This window comes from Macrobrachium nipponense, chromosome 28 (genome assembly GCF_015104395.2).
Source record: "Macrobrachium nipponense isolate FS-2020 chromosome 28, ASM1510439v2, whole genome shotgun sequence".
In the NCBI taxonomy this organism is placed as follows: domain Eukaryota; kingdom Metazoa; phylum Arthropoda; class Malacostraca; order Decapoda; family Palaemonidae; genus Macrobrachium; species Macrobrachium nipponense.
Genome location: NC_087217.1, coordinates 55,407,185 through 55,431,091, shown reverse-complemented (window position 1 = coordinate 55,431,091; position 23,907 = coordinate 55,407,185). Strand labels below are relative to the sequence as shown.

The 23,907-nt window shown below is 39.0% G+C and overlaps 1 protein-coding gene across 4 annotated transcripts in view; it reads left to right on the top strand.

The window, feature by feature from the left end:
* LOC135201749 (uncharacterized) overlaps positions 1–23,907 on the top strand; it is a 76,485-nt gene that overhangs the window by 48,252 nt on the left and 4,326 nt on the right. For all 4 annotated transcript variants that reach the window (XM_064230970.1, XM_064230969.1, XM_064230968.1 and 1 more), the window contains exons 4-7: positions 1–200; positions 345–512; positions 5,099–5,225; positions 19,057–19,265. The exon at positions 1–200 is cut by the window's left edge and continues 326 nt beyond it. In XM_064230970.1, the coding sequence (XP_064087040.1) occupies positions 1–200; positions 345–512; positions 5,099–5,225; positions 19,057–19,265 (704 nt within the window). The remainder of the gene's footprint in view (positions 201–344; positions 513–5,098; positions 5,226–19,056; positions 19,266–23,907) is intronic.

Sequence of the window (23,907 nt, the reverse complement as noted above, 5' to 3'; positions counted from 1 at the left end):
AGTCCCATAAAATCATCAGCAGAACAGAGGGATATGGCAGATAAATACAGGAAAGCTACGCAGCAAAATGTCAGACAGAGAATTTCATATCCAGACAAAGAACCAGATAATAACGCAGTTGGAAGGGGTCTAGGTCGTGGTAGTTTCCGTACACCAAGAGGAAAGGCAACCCCTGTTGGTGGACATTCCAGAGATGGAGGGTAAATTTTATACTTTATGAAAGTTCTTTGTGATTTATAGTTCTTCGTATGATGAACCAGTTAACTTGTTTGTTGTAAACAAATCTAGTTTTTGCTGATATTTTAATTTTTATTTATTTATTTTTTTATTTAATTTTTTTTCAGAAAATATGCAGCTCATTTAGCAGCTCTGATGAGGAGCACTGATCCTCTTTGTGATTTTATTCTTGTTCAGAGGGTCTATGCCAACACTGATAATCCATCAGCTATTTTAGAGCAGTCTGCAAACTTTTCTCATATGCCACTGGATTGTTCATATGATCAAAATGGGCAGTAAGTATATTGCATTGAATGTGTTGAAATCCAGTTACAAATAGTATTAGACAATCTTCCACAAGAAATTTAAATAGTTATCATTTGCATGGACTTAAATTTCTTCATACAAGAATACAGAACTTTGTCTTTATTGGTCCTGCATCCACTGGTCATTGATCTTGGAAACAAGGGTATGCCATGTTGGAGATTAGTGGTTAGTGCTGGAATGCCCTGCCTACCCATGCTAAGTTCCCTGCAATAGTCCACCAATTTGTGATATTTGTGATACTCCCCTTACCAAGGAGCACATGTTGATTGGACGTCTCAAGTTTGTTTAGGACTAGAGAAGGCAGCATCTTAATTTAGAGTTTTAATGAAATTTAACTAAATATATCTTTTAAATTTATTCTTCTATCTTAACTTATAGTTTAGATGAATTTTAGCTAAAAAAATTTTGATTTTAAGGGGGCTGGCCGGCTAATGCCATTCTTTAAGGACAGGAATGACATTCATACCACTTAATAAGGTGACTTGGGACATCTCCAAACTGCATATGATTTTCACCGCTGACCTTCGGTTTTGTGACGCCAGGGCGATTCATCCTGAAAATAACCATTTTTCAAATTCTATCTCCTCCCTTGATATTTAATATTAAGACCTGGGATTACTACCATATATAGACCTAATATAGACCTCCAATCAAATGGAGTTTTTTTTTTCTAAAAGTAATTTTTTGCTAGATATAAATTTTTCATTATGGTAAAAAAATAAACCCTATAAATCAGGAAAAAAAGACAAAACAAAAATGGGAGAAAAGGGCTCTATTTGATTGTTCTATAATGTCTTGCTAAGTTATCTACCAAATTTCAATGTTATAGCTTTAAAACTAAGTGAGAAGATAGAATTTGAAGGTCAATAAGTATATAGTTTTGAGATACGGGCGTTCAAAGTTTTCCTTTGTATTTTTATAAAGACAGTGTTAATCAGTAATGATTATTATGAATATATATTTCTTTTTTGTCTATTAATAAACCAAAACTATGTTATTTATCATAATTTAATCATAAATGATGATCCCTTTGCTCATATATCGTAGCCTGGGGCACTGCATCAGGCAAGACGGGGCACTCCTTCCTACGCAACTCTCTCTCTCTCCTTCACTAACTCGGCTTATTACAGCGAATTTTCTTCTTCTGTATGTTAGCGAGATGTTTTCCTTGTATTTTCCTCTTTGGCATGATGAAAGTCTTGCCGAAACAAAGATAAACAAACGTAAAAGCAAGAGAATGTCAGAGGTGAAACTCGAACGTGTACTCTCTTTTTACAAAGACAATGTTAATAAATCATGATTATTATGAATTTCATATTCCTTTTTAAGTATTAATAAACAAAAACTATGTTATTTATCATAAATGAAGATGTGTGCGTCAGGCAAGACGGCGGCATTCCTTACTACACACCCCTCCCTCTCTCTCTTCAGTAACTATGCTAATATCACGTATATTGATATTCTGTAATCATATTAGAGCGATTTTTCCTCGTCTGTATATTAGCGAGATGTTTTGCTAGTCTTTTCCTCATTGGCATGATGAAATTCTTGCAGAAACAAAGATAGACACACACAAAAGCAAGCGAATGTCAGAGGTGAAACTCGAACGTGTACACTACATGAGGTTTGTGCTCGCACTGAAAGGTGGTAAGCTGACTCCCCCTTCCCTTCTGTGACTCATGGAATCTCTACAGATGCCATTGCTCACAATTTATTTGACAATAGTTATAAAAATTTACGATAACAGAAAAAATACTGCATTGTCTTGTACGGATCAATGTTTTTGGCTTATTAAGTTACGTTTAGTAATTACCCTGTAACACGAAAGTAAGAGGAATTTTGACGAAATATTTCGTATATGTATTCTCCATTGCCATAGGAAGTTCCATGAATTTTTTTTCATGACTGCATTTATATAAGGGTACCGGCCGGCCCCCTTAAGCACTGAATGACCATAGTTGCCCGAGTGCTTGACAAGTTTGCCTAAACTATATGACTTAATCAGTCATATCTCAAGGGCTATAGAGCAAATTTTAAATAATGACAGTAATGTAATGGAGTGCCTTAAAGATAATGGAATGTATTATAATATTTAGTTGTAGCAAAGTTAATTTATTATTTTATATATTAATGTTTTTTATAATATTTATTTATTTTTAATAGTTATTCCTATATTTATTGTGGTACTGAATACCCTAAGTTTTAGTGCTGTTATTAGATAGAACATTAAATAAATCAAGTGGCATTATTCTTCTGCTGCTGTGACTTGAATTTGGATGAGATGATGGGCACTTTTCATGTTTTTACCTTGAGAATTGGGTATTTTTCTGTTTTTTGTTTGTTTGTAGTAACTTTGTTGCCTTCTCATCTCAAATGGAGAAGAAACATGAACAAAGTCAGTTGAGGGACGTGGACAAATTATGTGGTGGTTTCATGTCTCCCACCTTAGTAGACCCACATAAGCATTGTTCTTTTTGTGAGGGATAACTGTATTCATTCATCCCTTTGTAAGGAATGTACTGATTGGTCCTCTCTTCAGTGGGGAGAAGTTTGGGAAAAGGAGGAAGAAGGACAGAAGATATTCAGATAACAAGTAACAGCTATTGGCAGGTAGGAGAGGGGTGTGGGCTACCACTCTCACTTGACTCACTCACATTACTTTTGGCCATTGTTAAGTCAAAACATCTCTGTTGCTATTGTGGCCACTGGACTTGACAGGTTGGTTTAGGAAATGTTGGAAAAGATTGCATCCAATCATATTACAGCAGCTGTAACCAATTTTGCCATCCCCATCAAGGATCTTTGAACTAATTCTTCTGCAGCTTCTCCATGCATTTCTAGATACTACAGATCCCTTTTGTACCATATTAAGGTCAAGAAATTCAAGCGGGATGGAACAATTGAAGGGTGGTATCAGGCATGCTCTGTAACAACTGAGTCCCTATCAGACAGAAGGGCAAGGTATATAAGGTGGTATGTTGTATGGGCTAGAACTAGCACCACTGAGGAAATAGATCAAAATAAGTTAGATGTAGCAGAACTGATGCTCATATGGATAAGTGGAGTGATGAGAATAGATAGGATGAGAAATGAACACGGGATCAGAAAAAGCCATGAAAGGGAAGGGTAAAAGGAAGCTCAAGAGTCAGATTGAGTTGGTTTAGGCGCCTGATGAGGAGGAGAGGTGAGCAATATGTTACAGGAGAGAATGAAAATGGAAGTGCAGGGAACATGAAGGAGAGGGAGGCCTAAGAGTTGGAGAGACTGCATTTGAGAAGACAAGAGAGACAAGGAACATGAAAGAAGGACCCAAAGATTGAAGTACTACCTTGAAAAGGCCCATTAAGAACAGCAACCTCTTAAATTTGTCATATTTGGGTTTTACAGTAATTTTTTTTTTATTTTAAAACCTCAAAATTCATACATTCTCTTTATGCAGTAATTAGTAAAGGGCTGTTAAGAATTATTGTTTTGCCATCTCGTTTTCAATATTATTCAGGAATAAAAGTAGTAGTCTTGTGCAACTTTATTCCTTGGGTTAGACTTTGAGTCACTGAATAAAGACCAACTGACTACATTATTTACTAGGCTGTTATTTTTCTTATTATGAATTTTGTTCATGAACTTGAACACCTTATGGCGCTTTGTTATCTATGTCTGCTTTCATATTATGGAAAAATAAAGGATGCTGGGCAAAACTCAATCAAGTTTACAACACTCAATCAACAGAAATGATCACCACATAGTAAATACTAGTCCCCAATAACTGTAAATCTTGGTAAAAAAAGTATTACAGTAATGACTGGAAAACACCCAGCCGTACAGATAGAAGCAAAACTGAATTAATTTCCCTAGTTTAACACAGAAACAAAATAGTACTAAAATATTCAGAGTAGTGCTGTAAGGGAGAGGGATGAAATTCCTGTTCCTACTGTGCTCACAAAGTTAAACAGTAAAATACATACACTTTAAAAAAGGAGAGAAGATAAAAAAATCAAAGAAAAGTTAAGGGTAGGTTGGTATAATGGTAAAACTTACAAGAGGCAATCTAGGAGAGCAGCATATAGAAGCTGTAAATGCAAAAACATTTTACAGCAGAATGAGTGACTTGTAACAATGCACATAGATTCAGGTTGGTGCAACTTGGATATCTTACATTGGAATAAGCCAAGCTATCTTAACATTAATAGGGTTGGATTGTACACGTATATGTCAAGTCTTAGCACCTAATGTTTGGAGTTTTGTTCCATTTATTTGTATAATGTTGTGTTTATTTGAGAACCCTTTAAACATAGCAAATATTGAAAAGATGTTGCTTGATTGTTAGTAATACTCATAATTTACAATCATGTTGGGGAAGAGAAATAAAAGATGTGCTCCCAATGATAATTTTATTCTGTAGGTGTTGTAGGAAAGTTTTTAAAAATATTAATATATATAGATCAGCATTAAAATTTTTGGCAAAATTTCATAGCTACCATCATCTCATAAGGAAATCATGTAACTTTAAGTCTTGCAAGTTTGTGTAAGTACTTATGGCTTCTTTTCTTTTCAGCCGTTGTCGCATATCGATAAATGGGATCAATGTTGCAAATGCAAGGGCTGAAAATAAAAAAGCTTCCAAAGATGCAGCTTCAATAAAGGCACTGGAGATACTAATTAAACGATGTTTTACACTAAGAGTAAGTGTCTGTGTTGATATCTACTATTCTGTTATGACTCATTGTTTATTTTGCATGAGCCATAAAATCCACTGATTTGAATGACTTAGAAAGTGTAATTTTACATTTTCCAATGACTGTGCCATAGGCAGTATGTTGAGTTTTGGAGGGCATTTTATTATTGCTTCACTACACTTTGCATGTTTTGAGTGATTTCCACTCATTTCAAATAAAATAATGATAATAATCATTATTATTATTATTATTTTGTTAAAAATTGTTGCTGTTTCCACACTATTAATCATATAATGTGTCTTTATTTTTCTGATGACAGATTTTTCTATGTTGCTTATAGATTGGTGAGTAACGTGCCAAAGGGCAGGGTAAAATCCGGTTGTTGAGTCATTTTTTGTTGTTTATTGTTCTATTCTTATACTAAACAATATTGCCTATACAATGTTCTCTCTCTCTCTCTCTCTCTCTCTCTCTCTCTCTCTCTCTCTCTCTCTCTCTCTCTCTCTCTCTACAGAGATCTACATCCAAAAATATGCAAAAACCTTAAAGAAGGAAAAGGATGTAAGTTCGACAAAAAATGTAAATATATGCACCCTGTAGCCATGAAACATAATCAAATAAATAACCAATCAAGTAATAAAATCCAAAATAAGAAAGAAACAAATAAAGAGAGGAATGAAGAATATCAGGTAAAAGAAAAAAGCAAGCCATCAACGAGATATGCAGAGGTGTCAGCAAAAAATTTCAAAGCATCAGCTCCAAGATTCTACTCAAGAGATAATAACTGTTTTTATTATGCAAGAGGATATTGCAGATATGGAGAAAATTGCAGATTCAGACACAAAATGAATAATTATGATGAAGGAAGAACAAATATTATGGAAGAGTTGGATTTTTTAATGTCAGAATTTCTGGAAATGAAAAAAAGAACAACATACCAGAACAGGAAAGAGACATGGGAAAATCCTTATTATTACCAATATTAAATGAAGGAGAAAACACGCAAACCATCATAGTGATGAATGCGCAGGGTTTAGTTACGAGTAACTCAAAAAGAAAAATAGAGTACTTAGAAGAACTAACCCAAATTGAAAAGAAAATAGATATAATGAATATAAGTGAAACCTGGTATTCCCAAGAGACTGGGAATGATGATCAAATAAAAGGGTTCCAAACTTATAGATCAGATAGAAAAAATAGGAATCAAGGGGGAACCGCAATATATGGGAAAGACAAAGAACAAGGAAAAATATATGAGAAATATAGTAACTCAGAATGTGAACTAATAGCGGTAGAATTTGAATCTGAAAAATTAATGAACATAGTAATATATAGACCTCCTAATACTAAAGAGTTTGACTTAATAATTGAAAAATTGGATGATATATGTAGAAATCACAAGGACTGGACTATTCTCCTATCTGGAGACTTCAACTTTCCTTTCGTAGAATGGAAAGAACGAATAGGAGATTGTGGTTGTACATATACATATAAAAAAGAGTAATAGTAGTGCAGAAGATAAGAGGCAATTCGAAAAGCTATTAGATATGCTACTAGAATACAACATTCAACAAATAAATCACCTGCCAACAAGAAAGGAAAATACTTTAGACTAGTATTTGTGAACGAGATGAATTATGTTAAAGAAATAATTGTTTATAATGCGAGTATTTCAGACCATAATGTCATAGAATTAACAGTCCATTCCAAAGCAAGTGAAAACAGAGATAAGCAAGAAATGAAAAAGTGGGAAGGATATGGAAAATACAACTTCTACAGTAAAAATATAAAATGGTCAGAAATAAATGAAGAATTAAACAAAGATTGGGATAACATTTTCGTAAGTGATGACATAAGGGTAAATACGGAGATATTATATAAAATATTAGAGAAAATAGTGGATAAATATATACCGAAGAAGAAAAGTAAACATCAGTCATGCATACCAAGAGACAGAAGGATATTGTTCCAGAAAATCAGAAAGTGGAAAAAAGGTCTTGCAAAAGAAAAAATGCATGGAAAGTTATAGAACTAAAAAGTAAGATAGAAAATGCAGAACAAAAGATTATACAATCAAAAGAAAATGAAAAACGGGACTTGGAAGAAAAAACCCTATTAAATATCAAGCAAAACCCCAAACTATTATACTCATATGCGAAGAAGATGAATAAAAGAAGAATAGAAATAGGCCCTCTAAGAATTGAAGGGAGATTAACGAATGAAAAAAAGGAAATTTGCAACATATTGGCAGAACGATATAAGAGAGAATTCACCCCATAGAATAGATAATGAAGATAATGATATAGAAGTAAGGGACGAAAATAGTGAATATTTAGCTGACATAGATATTAATGAAGCTGATATTGTGCAGGCTATTAATGAAATTAAAAATGGAGCTGCTGCAGGGCCCGATGGAGTGCCTGCTATTTTGTTAAAGAAAGTAGTTCATTCTATCGCAAAGCCACTTGCAATATTATTAAGACAAAGTGTAGATACAGGCAAGATTAGCATATATTACCCCTACTTTCAAAAGTGGATCAAGACTAGAGGCAAGTAATTATAGGCCTGTGAGTCTAACATCACATATTATGAAAGTGTATGAAAGGGTAATGAAGAAAAATATTATGAAACATTAATAAAAAATAATTTGTTTAATAAAGGACAACATGGTTTCGTACCCGGAAAAAGTACACAAACCCAACTGTTAGTCCACCATGAGAACATATTATATGAAAAGCGGAAATGAAACAGATGTGGTTTATCTAGACTTTGCAAAAGCTTTTGACAAAGTAGACCATAATATATTAGCGAAGAGAATTAGAAAACACAATATCGTGGATAAAGTAGGAAGATGGTTAAAAGAATTTTTACACAACAGAAAACAGATAGTTATTGCAAACGATGAGAAATCGATGAAGCCAAGTAATATCCGGTGTGCCACAAGGTACGGTGTTAGCTGCAATACTGTTTGTTATTATGATTGAAGACATAGACAGTAATGTTAAGGATTCGGTAGTGAGTAGTTTCGCAGATGACACAAGAATAAGTAGAGAAATTACTTGTGATGAAGATAGGAACGCTCTACAAAGAGACCTTAACAAAGTATATGATTGGGCAGAGGTAAATAGGATGGTATTTAACTCTGATAAATTTGAATCAATAAATTATGGAGACAGAGAAAGAAAGCTATATGCATATAGGGGACCTAATAATGAGACAATCACAAATAAGGAAGCAGTTAAAGACCTTGGTGTGATGATGAATAGGAACAGGTTATGCAATGATCAAATAGCAATTCTGTTGGCAAAATGTAAAGCAAAAATGGGAATGTTGTTACGGCACTTCAAAACAAGAAAAGCTGAACACATGATTATGCTTTATAAAACATATGTTCGTAGTCCACTTGAATATTGCAATATGATATGGTACCCACACTATCAAAAGGATATTGCACAAATAGAGAGTGTACAAAGGTCCTTTACAGCTAGAATAGAAGAAGTTAAAGACCTTGACTACTGGGAAAGACTACAATCCTTAAAATTATATAGTCTAGAAAGGAGAAGAGAACGCTACATGATAATTCAGGCATGGAAACAGATAGAAGGAATAGCAGAAAACATCATGGAACTAAAAATATCAGAAAGAGCAAGCAGAGGTAGATTAATAGTGCCCAAATTTATACCAGGAAAAATAAGGAAAGCGCACAGGACATTAATCCACTACGCACCAGCATCGATAATGCAGCGTCTATTCAATGCGTTGCCAACTCATCTGAGGAATATATCGGGAGTGAGCGTAGATGTGTTTAAGAATAAGCTTGACAAATATCTAAACTGCATCCCAGACCATCCAAGATTGGAAGATGCAAAATATACCGGAAGATGTACTAGCAACTCTCTGGTAGACATTAGAGGTGCCTCACACTGAGGGACCTGGGGCAACCCGAACGAACTGTAAGGTCTGTAAGGTAAGGTCTCTCTCTCTCTCTAATGCGACATATTGCCAGATGTACAGGATGTTTTCCAGCGGTGACTGCTGAGGGACTGAATTCCCATGGTGAGTCCTTCTCCTTTTAACTAGGTGGTGCAGGCTCTAAAGACAGCTGGGGAACCCCAGGGACAGGTCCAATTGTTCATATACGGAACAAACCTTCGGTCTTAACATTAGGATTTACTAGCGCCAAGCTGGAAACCGGTAGAATTAAAATTACACTTGTGAGATCCAGGGACTATTGGCATCTATACCAGGTCACGGGGCATGTATACCCAGAATGCCCTCGGCGTCCTGTGACCCACCAGTTATATTCCTACAGCCTTTAAGATAAGACGTGTTTACGGTCTATCTGATTTAAAGCCGGTTTTCAGTTTGCCCGTTTTTTATCCATTTCATTTTTCAATTTTCTTATTACTTTTTCTTTCTCCGAGTGTGCTCAGTGTGAGTGTGATCGGTAAGAGCGTGTAAGTGGTATGATGGAAATTTTCGCCTCACCATCGGGATCTTCTGCCGTTTCGAAGAGGAGACAAAGGAAATGCCCCGGAGTCGGTGGCTTTCCATGTTCTAGATTCCTAACTTCGGTGTCGACGGATCCTCATCCAACGTGTAGTAGGTGCAGGGAAAACGTATGTACGGTTACTAATCCATGTTCTGTTTGTCGGGGTTGGTCGGTGGAACAGTGGAAAAAGTTCTATGAGAAAGGCCAGTACAAAAGGAAGGAGGTGACGCCATCTTTGGATGACCAAACCTTACCGGCTTCTTTTGTATCCGCAATAAACCAGACTGCTCCATATGTTTCGCCACCTGCTTTTGATTTGTCCCATACCCCTTCGGTTTCTCCTAGCGATTCGTTATCGGAAATGTCAGGAGGGGTTTTGGGTAATTTTATGCATAATATGCACGCGCCTTTGTTCCTAGCAGGTAGAGGGGGAGCATCGCCATCTTTGTTCCAGACGCCGTCTCCCGAAGCGCATAGGATGGAAGGTACATGGTCAGCGCTAGGCCTACCAGGCGTACCAACCTTGGAGGGTTTTGCTTGCGCATTATATGGCGTCACGGTTCCAGCGCTGAATGTTCCTCATCCCCCTGGCTTGCAATTTATGGGGAATAATGCTGCAGCTACGCCATCAAATTCTATGTTTACAGCGATGCAGAACGTGGGGGTAGTTTGGCAGCAAATGTGCGGTTGCCAGCAGAAGCCGCACAGTCTCTCCCTACAAGATTGGTGACGTCACAACATACGTCACACACCGATATGGCAGGCGCGATGACATCACAGACTACTGCTTCTCGGCCTATTTCGCTGCACCTGAACTCAAATACGCTTTCTGACTCAGCAGTACAAACTGTAATGAAGAAATTACAGGATATAGAGAAGAGAATGTCTAAGAAAGACAAAAAGAAAAGACGTGATTCGTCTTCTTCTTCGTCTTCTTCCTATAGTTCGTCGTCATCGCTAAGTTCGATGACGTCACGGCGAGCGCCAGTCAAGCATTGGAGGATTCGGGATTTCGTGACTGATCCTCGGGCTAAGAGGAGAAGAGTGAATTCTTCTTCATCTTCAGACCAGGACTGTCGTATCCCAGTCAGAAGGAAAGTCGGGAAGTCAGTGGCTGGTAAGCACAAAGCTAGCGGACTTAGCCGTTTGGAAGAGTCTGAACAAGCGAGAGAGGCGACGGCCGATGGACTAGCGGCCGACGCGGAGTTGCCAGTTCAGATTACAAAGACTACGATACCGCTGGTAAAATCAACGTTGGCGGCGAAAGGTGCAGCAAAGAATAGAATGCAGGTTCCAGTTTCGCCCGTAAGGCCGTTCAAAATACGCACAAGGGATGATAAGGCTCCTATTAAAAGTACGAAGAATAGAGAGTTGGCAACCTCGTCTGATACGTTCGTGGAAGGCATTGTCCATCTGGATGAAAGATCGAGGCCGAATTCTCCGACGCTCGGAAATGATACTAATCCTAATAGAGACAAAGTTATCTCAGTTTCAAGGGAGCCTTCATCTTGGAGGTCTAGAAGAGATTCTCGCTCTAGATCCGTGAGCAGAGAAAGAGTGAGGCGTTCTCGTTCCCCTGCTGACTATTCGGGATCGAGCCAACGGCGGCCGTCAGAGATCAAAGAGACTGCGGCCGTAGGGGCAGGCGGCCGTGAAATTCCCGGCCATTTGTCAGAGGATAGGGGTGAGATAACATCCCCTGTGGCGGAGAACAGTATGTTAGAGCCGGAGGAAGGAGAAAACCAAGAGTTTCTGGCCTCATATGCGGAGGTGATTGATTTGATTCGTCAATTCAATAACCTTTCGGAGAAGACAGAAACACCTGGTATTTGGATTGAAAAGGGATACCAAGGTGTCGTATGAATTGCCTTGTTCGAGTCATGCGGATTCTGTTTTACAACACATGAACGCACGGATTGCAGGAAGGGATAATTCCTTAAGATCTAATAGATCATTTAAATTTATTCCTCCTCCAATGATGAAACAAAGGAAATATTATATGACACCGAAGGTCCCTTTGCTGTCTAGACAAATGAACCCTAATGTGGTAAGGTTAAGGCCTGGATTAACCTTGGATCAGGTTAAAATGGAGTGCCCTTCGATGACGTACCAAGAGGCTGCTACGTTAGAAGCAACAGCTTCTTCTGTCTTTCAGACTGCTTCTTGGTTAGATCTTTGGTCAACAGCAGTGGCGAAGATCGCATCCTCAGAAGTGACAAGAAAGGTAGTGGATGAATCATTGTTCATTAGATTACTACAATCAGGTTCCAAAGCGATTGCGTACTTGACAAACTTAAGTGCCAATGTTTGGGCAAATATCCTGCTAATGAGGAGAGATGCAGCGTTGGCTAGACTAAGCCGCACTGTTGATTTGGATTCCCTGTTAGCGATGAGGAATGGGGATATCTTGGAGTCGCAACTGCTGTTGCCAGAGGTCATACTGGAAGAGGCTATAGATAGAAGAAGGATGGACACTAACGATAGATTGGTACAGCAGGCAGTTAGGAAAATGTCTAACAGTCAAGCTACCTCTATGGAGGTAAGGCAACAGCAAATACCTGGGAAGAAGACAGTGAGACATAACATCCCTAATAGAGCAACAAGACCCTCTTCCCCAAAGAGGTTAGTTCATCGGCCCTTTCACAATAGAAACAACAGAGGAAGGGGGAGTAGGGGAAGAGGGAGAGGCTCAAGAAGATAGGATGGGCACCTCTCATCACTCGGCCACACCAGGGGGAGGTTGCCTGGCAAATCACTGGAAGGTGTGGCAGGAACTGGGAGCAGAGCAGTGGGTGGTGGATGTTCTCAGGGTCGGGTATTTGATTCCGTTCGAGGTAACCCCACCCCTGACTGAACAGGCATTACCTCACTTCGCTTATGCTCAGGAATCTCAGAAGGCCATTATTCTGCAAGACGAAGTGAAGAAGATGAGGGAAAAAGGAGCTGTGGAACAAGTATACAGTCCGTCAAAAGGCTTCTACAGCAGGATTTTCCTGGTACCCAAAGCCAACGGGGAGTGGAGGACAGTAATAGACCTGTCAACATTGAATCTGTTTCAAAATGGAAACTCCAAAAACGATTCTACAAGCAGTCAGGATCGGGGACTTTATGCTGACAATCGATCTGAAGGATGCATACTCTCAGATACCAGTCCATCAGTCTTCAAGGAAATTTCTCTGCTTCAGTCTTGCAGGGAAAGCTTTAGAATTCAAAGTCCTGTGCTTCGGATTGACAACGTCTCCTCAAGTTTTTACAAGAGTGCTCACTCTCGTGTCGACGTGGGCGCATGCTCAGGGGATCAGGCTAATAAGATATCTGGACGATTGGCTGGTGATAGCGAAGTCCAGAGAGAAATTACTCAGGGACAGGGCGACCCTCCTGCAGTTTTGCCACAGCCTAGGTATTGTGATAAATCAGGAGAAGTCGCAGTTGGATCCAAGTCAACGTTTGGAGTATCTGGGAATGGTTTTAGACACAATAGAAGCCAAAGTATTCCCGACAGACCAAAGAATAGAGAAATGCAAACAAGTGGTGAATGCCTTTCTGGGAAAACAAACACAGCTAGCAAGGCAGAGGCAGGTAATACTGGGAATCCTGACTTCCCTGGAGAAGCTAGTACCACAAGGAAGGCTACACCTTCGGTCTCTACAATGGAGGATGAAGGAGTTTTGGTCACCAATAGTAGATCACCCGTACGAGCAAATTCCCTTGTCGGCAGAAGTGAAGAAAGACTTGCTGTGGTGGGTGAACGACGACAATCTGACAGTGGGTGTCCCCCTTCAACAACCCTCCCCGGACCTCTTGCTGTTCTCAGATGCGTCACTAGAAGGCTGGAGAGCCCATATGGAGGAGTTGATGGTGTCGGCAAAATGGAGTTGCGAGGACAGAGAACTCCATATAAACGTGCAGGAGTTAAAAGCAGCATTTCTAGCTCTACAGGAATTCAGGGAGAGAGTGAAGGGACATTCAGTGGTATTGATGTCAGACAACACCACAGTAGTAGCTTTTATAAACAAACAAGGAGGCCTAGTTTCTCGGCAGTTACATGTGATGACAGTTCAACTTCATCAGTGGGCTGTAGAGAACCCGGTAGACATCAGGGCCAGATATATTCCGGGAAAAAGAAACATAGTGGCCGACAAGTTGAGCCGCAGGGATCAGATACTGGGAACGGAGTGGTCCTTGCACCAACAGGTAGTGGACAGGATGCTCATGTTGTGGGAAAGGCTGATCATAGACCTATTCGCAACCAGGTACAACAAAAAGTTGGAAGTGTATTGTTCGGTAGTCCCAGACGCAGAGGCAGTAGCAGAAGATGCGCTACAACACCCTTGGGACAATCTGGACGTGTACGCATTTCCTCCATTTTGTCTAATCCGTCAGGTTCTAAACAGGGTAATGCGGTCTCAGAACCTCAAAATGACCCTGGTAGCTCCGTTATGGCCGAAGGCAGAGTGGTTTCCAGACCTACTGGAACTCCTAATAGACATGCCGAGAGAGTTACCCCCCATGGAGCAACCTACTATGTCAGCCGCACATGGAGAGGTACCACCAGTCGGTGAAGTCCCTATCGCTTCACGGGTGGAGACTTGTCAAGCATCTCCTCCGAGCGAGAGGGTTTTTGCAGAAAGCAGCAACTCAGATGGCAGGAAATATCAGAAAATCATCTGCAGCAGTATACCAAGGAAAGTGGTTGGCATACTGTGATTGGTGTCGTAGAGGGAACTTGTCTCCACTTGGTACCACTATTCAGCAGTTAGCAGACTTTCTGGTATATCTCAGAACAGAAAGGCATATGTCTGTATCTGCAGTGAAGGGGTACAGGGCTGCTCTAGCCTTAGTCTTACGAATGAAAGGGGTGGAAATTTCGTCTTCATGGGAGTTGGCCATGCTGATGAGGAGCTTTGAACAGTCATGTCCACCAAAGGAACTAAAAGCCCCAGATTGGGATCTTACCATGGTACTGAGTAGTCTGTCAAAACCCCCCTACGAACCACTAAGGCAGTCCACAGATAGGAGCCTGACCCTGAAGACAGTCTTCTTATTGGCCCTAGCTTCAACCAAAAGGGTGGGGGAGCTACATGGCCTGTCATATCTCATAAAGCACTCGAGAGGTTGGAAGTCAATGGTATTTGAGTTTGTTCCAGAATTCGTGGCTAAGACTCAAAACCCAGCAATAATGGATGGCAGATTCGACTCCTTTGCCATACCTCAGGCCGGGGTGCCGGAGGTTGTTCGTAAGTACAGGACGGAACAAGAAGGAAGTGTCCAGGAATACAATATCGTTTTGGCTAAGGGAGACGATCAGAAATGCCTACATGACAGAAGACAGGGGGTCAAATAGCCAGGAGGGAGCTAGAGCTCATGACATCAGGGGCTTAAGTGCTTCTTTGGCATTTAAGAAGAACATGTCTGTGGAGAGAATTCTGAAAGCTGGTGTGTGGAAACGCCAAACAACTTTCACCTCATTTTATTTAAAAGACGTTGCCCATAGATCCTTGGACACTTTTTCCTTGGATCCAGTGGTGGCAGCCCAACAAGTGATATAGCTCATCCAATACCCCTGGCGGGTCAGTTTGTGTCTAGTCTAAGATGAAGGTATGAAAGTAGAATGAATGGGATGACTGGTCTTTTTTCTTTACTACTTTCTTCCTACTCCTTTAACTACGGGCAATATGAAGGAGGGTACCGTCATATGCTGGAACGGACTAGATGCAGGTGAGGTGGTCAGCCATACTGTGAAGCTATCTTAGGTTATGGTATACTTTTCAGTAGCAACACACCCCTCTAGATAATAGGGAAGAGAGGGGTGAGGGTGGATCCAGTTACAAGGGACAAGAGTAGTATGTGAGAAGGGAAGGTTCTCTGTTCTCCCATAATGGGTAAACCATAGAATGGTATCAGCACCCAGTGAGGGAAACCAATAGATTCGCTTATATCTTTGGTTCTTGGTTCATTGTCCATTCTCTTGGAATTCCCCTAATGTATTCGGAAATGGATAAGGTGGCAAACTCCCAGTCAGTTGTAGAGACTTACCTCCCTCCAATAAGTAAGTCTATCCTAATGTTAAGACCGAAGGTTTGTTCCGTATATGAACAAATACCAAATCTGTAACTAATTTGTATTTTTCATAACTAACAAACCTGAGGTCTTAACAGGTAAAGGCCCACTTCGAACCACCCCTCTAGCAGTCTAAACTGGGTTAGAAATATAACTGGTGGGTCACAGGACGCCGAGGGCATTCTGGGTATACATGCCCCGTGACCTGGTATAGATGCATATAGTCCCTGGATCTCACAAGTGTAATTTTAATTCTACCGGTTTCCAGCTTGGCGCTAGTAAATCCTAATGTTAAGACCTCAGGTTTGTTAGTTATGAAAAATACAAATTAGTTACAAATTTGGTATTTTTCATTGGTTCCTGGGAAGGTGACTCATTCGGTGAGTGCTCTCAAGCTGTGCCGACCTCCTCAGGCAGGCAACATCACTGGGAGCCTCCTGATTGGCTTCTACCTGAGTGACGCCACCCCTGGTATTATTCTCGTTGTTATATGTGTCACGTCCGGTTTTGGGTGGGAGGAGCGTGGTCCTCCTCACACATGTGGGCATCAGGAATGCATCTTGTGTAGTGTTCAGCAGAGGTTTTTTTTCAAGGATGAAAAGTGCTTCTAGGAGGTGCAGGCATCATGGGTTGGTGCTCTTCCGATGAATTTTATATTTCTGATAATGTCGTCTCTCTTGTTATTCTATTGGTGTACTGAAAGGGCGTGCTGCCTGATGGTGCCCTCTTGGGTGTGGCAGGAGATCCTCTTCGACAGGCCCGTTGTCGTCATACCAATGTAAATCCCCGGGCATCCTTGGGCCGGGTATACATATTGGTAGACGACGTTGGTCTGTTTCAAGGGGTCTCCTACGGGTGGGGCAGGGTTATTCCTCATCAGGAGGTCCTTAGTATGCCGGTTCTTGTAATAAGTAATAAGGGACACTCTCTTCCCTTCCTCCATAAGGCAAATGTGATCCTCTATTATTTTCTTATTAAATGGCTGTTTCTTCATCCTTGTATTTCTAAAACAGTTTCATATCCTCTGGGGGTGGAATATTCTTATTTTCTTCCTCCGTCGTGTACCGTTTATTGAGGGCGGCTCGTATTTCTTGGTTGACTAGTTTATTGGAGTACCCATTATTGATCAGCATCTGAGAGGCTCGGTCGAGTTCAAGGTGTGTGTCCAGCCATGTCGAACAGTGCAAGAAGGCCCTCCTGATGAGGGTGTGGCAGTACTTGGAGGGGATGTAGGGAGCAAGAATTTTATTAAGGCGTTTAGCCAAGGCATAACTTGGAGTGGGTGTTTGGCTTATGATTGGGCGTAGGGGGTTGCCTTCCTTGTGGGTCTTCATGTTCCCGTAAAGGTAGCTGAGGCCGTAGTCTCCGTGGATGGGCGGGAGGTGTGTGGCATTTGTTGTAGCATCATTTACAACTGTGATGACCCAGTCGCTGTCACGTTTGAGGTCCTCCATCGGGTTCCTTGGAGGCATCAAGTTTCTTGAAGTATTATGATGTGCTGATGAGCACAAACGCGGCTGCTTTGTCTGTGATATCTTCTCTCTTCAGATCTGCGGCTGTCTCTTTCATTTCAATGCTGCAAATTCCGTTTGAGTATGACCCCTTGTCTGGAAGGGCCTTGCTACCCGAAGAAGTTTAAGGGCGTCTGTCATTCTCAGGATCTTCTTGGCTTCCAGCTGCTGGATCGAGTTGAGGAGCAGCTTGATCTCCAGGCGTTTCTTGTGCTGCTTTGGCTTCGACATGAAGTGGCAGTTCTGCATAGGTTGGGAGCTTGCGTTGGTGGTGGTGGTGGTGATGGTTCTCCGCTCAGTCTTCTGCATGGTGGTGGTCTGTTGTAGGGATGTCAGATCTGGTATTGTCAATTCCATAGTCATCAGGATCAGAACGGACAGCTTCCGCCCATTCTTCACACAGGTGGTGATGTTCCTCCTTCAGGGTCTTCAGATCGGCAGTCTTCTCCAGTAGTTGCAGTTAGGAGGGACGTTCTGAAGTTACTGGTCCTTTCTTCATTTCTTGCTGTGGGGTCGTGCAGTCTAATGTTTGTATATTTTGGAAGGAGACCCTCTCTAAAGCATGTTTTTTTAAAAATGGTTGCTGCTTCAGCACATTAATCTTGTAGAGAGTCTTCTCTATTTTTCTAATGGAGTGATACCACCCCTGGTACTATTCCTGTTGTTATGTCATGTCAGGTGTTGGTCGTCTCATCTGGTATTTCTTGCGCGCTAGTGCTCTCGGGTGATAGGGGCGTGGTCCTCCTCTCACACGTCGGTATCATTTACACGTGTGAACATCTCCCATCCCCACTGATTCCATACAGGTATACATAGTTTAGACTACAGGAGGTAAGGTTCTGTTAAGATGGAAACCAAGATACATGGGGACACATGTCTAGTGCTACTAGCTGATCAGCTTCTGACTGGGAAATGGAGTGTCTAGGATTTATAGACCACAAATGTGGCCTAAGTAAATGATTGAAAAAATGCTGAAAAATGGAGAATTTAAAGTGAAAACTGTAAAAGCACATAGGTTACTTCAATAGGATTTTCAACCATCTTCCTAACCCAAATTCCACACTCACTTTATACTATTGTTAAGGATAGAAGTCTCCAGATGTACAATAATTTGGAAATTGCCTACTTGTGGCAAGTGTGGTTTTTAGCATTGCATGCTTCATATGTACAATACTGATACTTGGTTTCAAGTATCATTAAGTATTTTTGGAGCCTATTCTCATTAGATATAAGGAAAATCCAGATGCAAAAAGTAGCTTTTATACAATTTATATATGTACATAAATTCAGGCTTAATATATTGAATTTTAATAGTTATTTTATGTCTATTCAGGCTATGCTTGAAAATGAAAATTTAGGCAAAGAACATTGTGAGTTGAAGGTCAATCTAAGCTCCCCGAGTTCATTATTTGAGAGATTCTGTTTTACCATACAGAAGGCTCTAGTAAAGCAGTTTACTTTCTTCAGATCATGAAATTTGTTTTAAAAGATTGATTCCTGCTTTTCAAGAGACCTCTTTACTGTTGATATATCATTCTTGTTAAGCTGTCAGCCCAGGTGTTTCCAAATATTGCTTTTAGTTTTCAATTTCTTGTAATTTAGGCCAGAATTTGAATTAAGATGTTTATTGGCATAATTTGGTGAGGATTTTACTCTTATTCCTTTTATTTTTATATTTAGCAGATGCTCTATCAATCTCATTTCATGCATGTTATTATGTATATGACATGTAAATGAAGTGTGTAGTTATGATTTTGTTTTTATCATCTGACAGATTCTTAAACTCCATTCATCAGTTGAAGAAGTTTCATTATCAGAGGTATCATCTGAAAATAGTGCTTCCTCCAGGTTAACCAGTAAACATGGAAGCTCTGAAGACACCCCAATTGATGATTCCAGTATTGGTAGTAAGCTTCTGAAAATGATGGGCTGGGCAGGTGGAGGTCTTGGAAAAGATGGAAGTGGTATATCAGAGCCAATCAAGTAAGAAAACCATCCTTATCAGTGCCACAAGTAGTATTGTGTTGTTGGTTGTGAGTACTACTACTCGGTTTTCTGGTTAATCGAATATTGACTAAATTCTGAGGTATTGTTGAAGGTCAAAGAAATCAAGAAGGAAGTATTTGTAACTAAATTACAGGCATGTGTCTATATATATACCATATATAAAGGTTTAAGCCACAAAGGAAAGATAAACAACAGAGTTTCTGCAAGATCTTTTGACTCAACATCCTTTACTAAGCAGACAAACTTCTTAACATGAGAAATTCAGAGTACAGGAAAGGTTGTATAAGGGACAGATAGGGATTATAAGGAGATTAGTACCTAGAATCCACCACACCTGGAGAATGAGTAACCTTTCCAAACAAGCATAAACATGGGTACAATTTAAGAACAAAAAGATTAAGTCCAACTGCTCAGACACAGGGACAAGACAATTATAGGATTATACAGGGCGACAGCTGACCACATTCAGTTCTTTGGTAAACAAAAACTAATGCACAAAATGTATTAAACATATATATATATATACAAAGAAAATATCTCTAGGGCAATTGATTTGTATTTAAGTCTGTAATTATATCTTTGAGGCCATTCTTAAACATGTTACAAATACAAGGGTCTAAATGAAACAGGCCACGACTAATATTAAAATTACAATGGGAAGTAAGTTCTTACTTCTAAGCCCTTGCTCGACTGTCTGAGATAAAAGGAGGGGCAGTCCATACATGGAATTTTATATATTATGTTTTTGCTTTTCCTGGGGCCATTTTTTATTAACATTCCTTTCAGTGTGTTATTGTGTTATTATAGGAAAAAACAAGGTTGACCTTAAAGGCTTTTAACAATGATTTAATGGTTTCAAATCCGTTAAAATAAGGCAAACTGAGAATGTTCTTAGAATTTTCTTTCTCCTTGTGACTTACACTATAAAACTTTTTGTGGGCTTTATTATAGCAGATATCTAATATGTGTGAAGGATAACATAAATTTTTCCCTATTTTTTTTATGCATTCAATTTCTTGATCCAAATATTGGGGACTGACAATGTGCAATGCTTGTAAAAACATAGAAGAAAAAATTGATATTTTGATGTTAAGATGGTGGCCTGAATAGAAATGAACATAAGTTAAGTTGTTGGTTGATTTCCTATAAATACTGAATTTACATTGAAGTGGTTCTCTATGTATCTAAACATCTAAGAAAGGGAAGCAATTATCTTTTTCCAATTCTAGAGTAAACTTAATCGATGGTACCTGGTTATTTAATTTAGAGAGTAAATCATTTACATCAATACCAGCAGGCAGAACAGCTAAAATATCATCAACATATCTGTACCACTTTATTTTTCCTTCATGGCTTATACCTTTATTTATAGATGTATCACGTTCCAAACTTTCGTCATTCAGTTATACATATATACCATATACGTATATATTTATGAGTTATCACATCACTGTGGTTCATATATATGCATTAAGTTACAATTGTCCTTTAATATCTAATTCACTCTACCTCAGAACTAATTTATTTTCATATGTTAACCGAAGCAGAATTTTTTAGTTGATAATAATTTTGTCGGCTCACGGGCGCGAACCTAGGAACCCAGAAATCAGGACGTATGGTGATGCGCTCTTACCGCACAACTATCACGAGAGGTATAAGTTAATGCTGCCTCTCACCTATAAATCCGTCGTGCTCAGGTATTTGTTATTTTGGAGTTGGCATCAACCCACCTCGACCTGATAACTGTGTAATGCTTTTGTCACATGTAGCCAATTGATGAGTTTTTCACATCACCGTGATTCATGTATACACGTTAAGCTACAATTGTCCTCTAATATCTAATTTGCTCTACCTCGTAATTAATATATTTTCAGATATGTTAAATGAAGGGGGAATTTTTGGTTGATAATAATTTTGTTGGCTCATGGGCACAAACCTAGGAACCCAGAAATCAACTAAAAATTTCCCCTTCAGTTAACATATATGAAAATATATTAATTCCGAGGTAGAGCAAATTAGATATTAAAGGACAATATATACACAGTCAAACATCGGTTTTTGTAGACTTCTTTCTACAAAACTAACTTTGTCTTGGTTTTCGTACACTCAGAAACACTCCATCCAGGGCCCTTCTTCTTTCTTGATCCATTATGCATTTGTGTTTGTTATTTTTTTTTTTTTTTTTTTTTTTTTTTTCTTTATTTATTCAAGTGCAACTGCTAGATAAGCCATCATGAGGCTAAAGAAAGTTCCAAGTCCCAGTCCTGTAAAAAAAGGCGAGATACACTATAGAACTTATGAAAGAACTTTTAGCAAATAGCAAAGTGTTGGAGGAAGTTACATGCCAATCTCTTGAGAAAATGCCAACAAAAAGCACTGCTGTTAGTGAATTTAAGGCCAGCAGAGGCCGATTTGAAAAATTCAGGAAACAAATGGGCATACATAATGTGCCTACTTTAGGGATTAAGGACATGTGGGCAAAGTGGAATGATGTAAAAAATTGTGTGGAGAATTATCACCCCAACAAAGAAGTTGTAATCCATGTCTCCAACATGTTCAATGACAATAAATGTATCTGGACAGTTTTGTAGGGCATCAGGGGTTCAGTAACTCTCAAGCTGGTCCTAGTGCCAGTAAATAACGAAGAGGGGAAGTAACCTCAAATAATGCTAGTAAAAAATGAAGAGAAGAAACCCAGATAAGTCCTTGATACCTGAAGTTCCTCTCCCCTCCTCTCCATCTTTCATACTCTAACAAGTATTTTCCAAAAAGGTTAGAGTGAAGTTAAATGTTCATTTATTCCTTTTATTAATCATTTATATTTATTTCTCATTGTTTTCTCTATATAAAACAGTGTTTATTCCCTATAAAATGTATTTTTTAAAAATATTTCTGGGGTCTGGAATGCATTAATTGTATTTAAATTATTCCTTATGGGAATTATTGTTTTGGTTTCGGATTTCGTGGGAGGTTTTGGGACGGTTGATGTACGAAAACTGAGGTTCCACTGTATAATGTACAAAAAATAAAATGGAACAAGAGGAAAAGTAAAAGTCAACAGCTAGGAATTAATTCTGCTCTTGACATACATGGGTTTGGGCTCCAGGATTTATAATAGTAAATAACAGCATAGATTCAGATCCCTTAGTAAATAATTGCATAGATTGAGATCCCTTGCATGAAATAGCATAGTGCACTTTATTTCAGGGAATTACCTTTGTACACAAATTACACAATCCTCCTTTGTACATTAAGTACATACTATAATTAAATAATTAATTTCCAGATTATTTACTGTATTATCTAAAGCAGTGATAATGATGTGTAAATTACAATGTTTTTATATTGATTTACTATAGGAATTAAAAAAAAGTTTACATTATAGTACTGACATAACTGTAGTAGCTGTAACAGCATAAGTAACAGGACAACAATGTAACTTATCGTCATAACCTCATACACCATGTGATGCAAAGGGCCCCTTTGAAATTATGCCACTTATGTCTTGCACGTGCTGAATCTTCCGCAGTCTCCATTCATCTCCAACCTTCATGTCCAGTTCTCATCCAAACAGTTCTGGGGCTTCCAACTTTTCTGGTGCCCGCAGGAGCCCAGCTGACACTGTCACATACACACTATTCTTCCAGGTGTTTTGTAAAGGACATCCATAAGCCATCTCCATTTCCCTTAAATCTTCTTGCAGTTTTATTCTCAAACCAACTAAATCTTGTAGATGAAGCTTCACTGATATGCCATGATTTTTGCCTGTAGCAACACAGATCCTACTAGTCTTATGAATAATCATATGTATGTATGCAGGTTCAATCTACTATTTGATTTCAAGATCTTTTTCAGGCTGCCTATTATTTGAGTTGCCTTTTTAGTCTTTTACTAAATTCCATCTAAAGAGAACCTGTATTAGATATTATTGATCCTAAATATTTTATTCATTCTCATTAAACCTTTATCTATCCAATGCTATTTCATCCTTCTACTTAAGACTTGCAAATTACTTTTATATACTTGCATTAAAGAAATTAAAATTAAAGCACAATAATATCTCTGGAGTTTGTCTGATTTAGAAAGCATAGAATTGCTCTTATATGTCATTGATTAATATAAATTTGTTCACTTTCTCATTGGAGTTTAATTACAAAATAATGATTAAAACTAAATAAGCTGGCGTAAGCTTTTTCATATCGGTTATGACTTAATGTCTCTCTCTCAAGTTTCCATATATAGAAGTGAATTTACCCAAGTAAGAGGTAAGCCTGGTATTTTTTAAAACTGAACCCTCACTGTCTGTACACTGACCAGGTAACTAAGCAGACTGCAATATGAGTCCAAGAAATCTCTTGCAAAAAATTGTTTGAATGAAGAAACATCTTTATAAGTAACCGACCTCCATAACCGAACTGTTTATCCAAATATTATCTTTACACTCCTTCACATCATAATAGAATGAGTTGAGGAAGCACCTGCATCTTTTGGAGTTGTACAGGCTTATGTGGTTGCAGCTAAATTTAGAGAAGTCAGACTTAACTAGCTTAATCCACACAGGAATGTACCTGGGTATGCAGATCAGCAGGTCTTGCTAGGTCATCTGGTGCCATTAGAG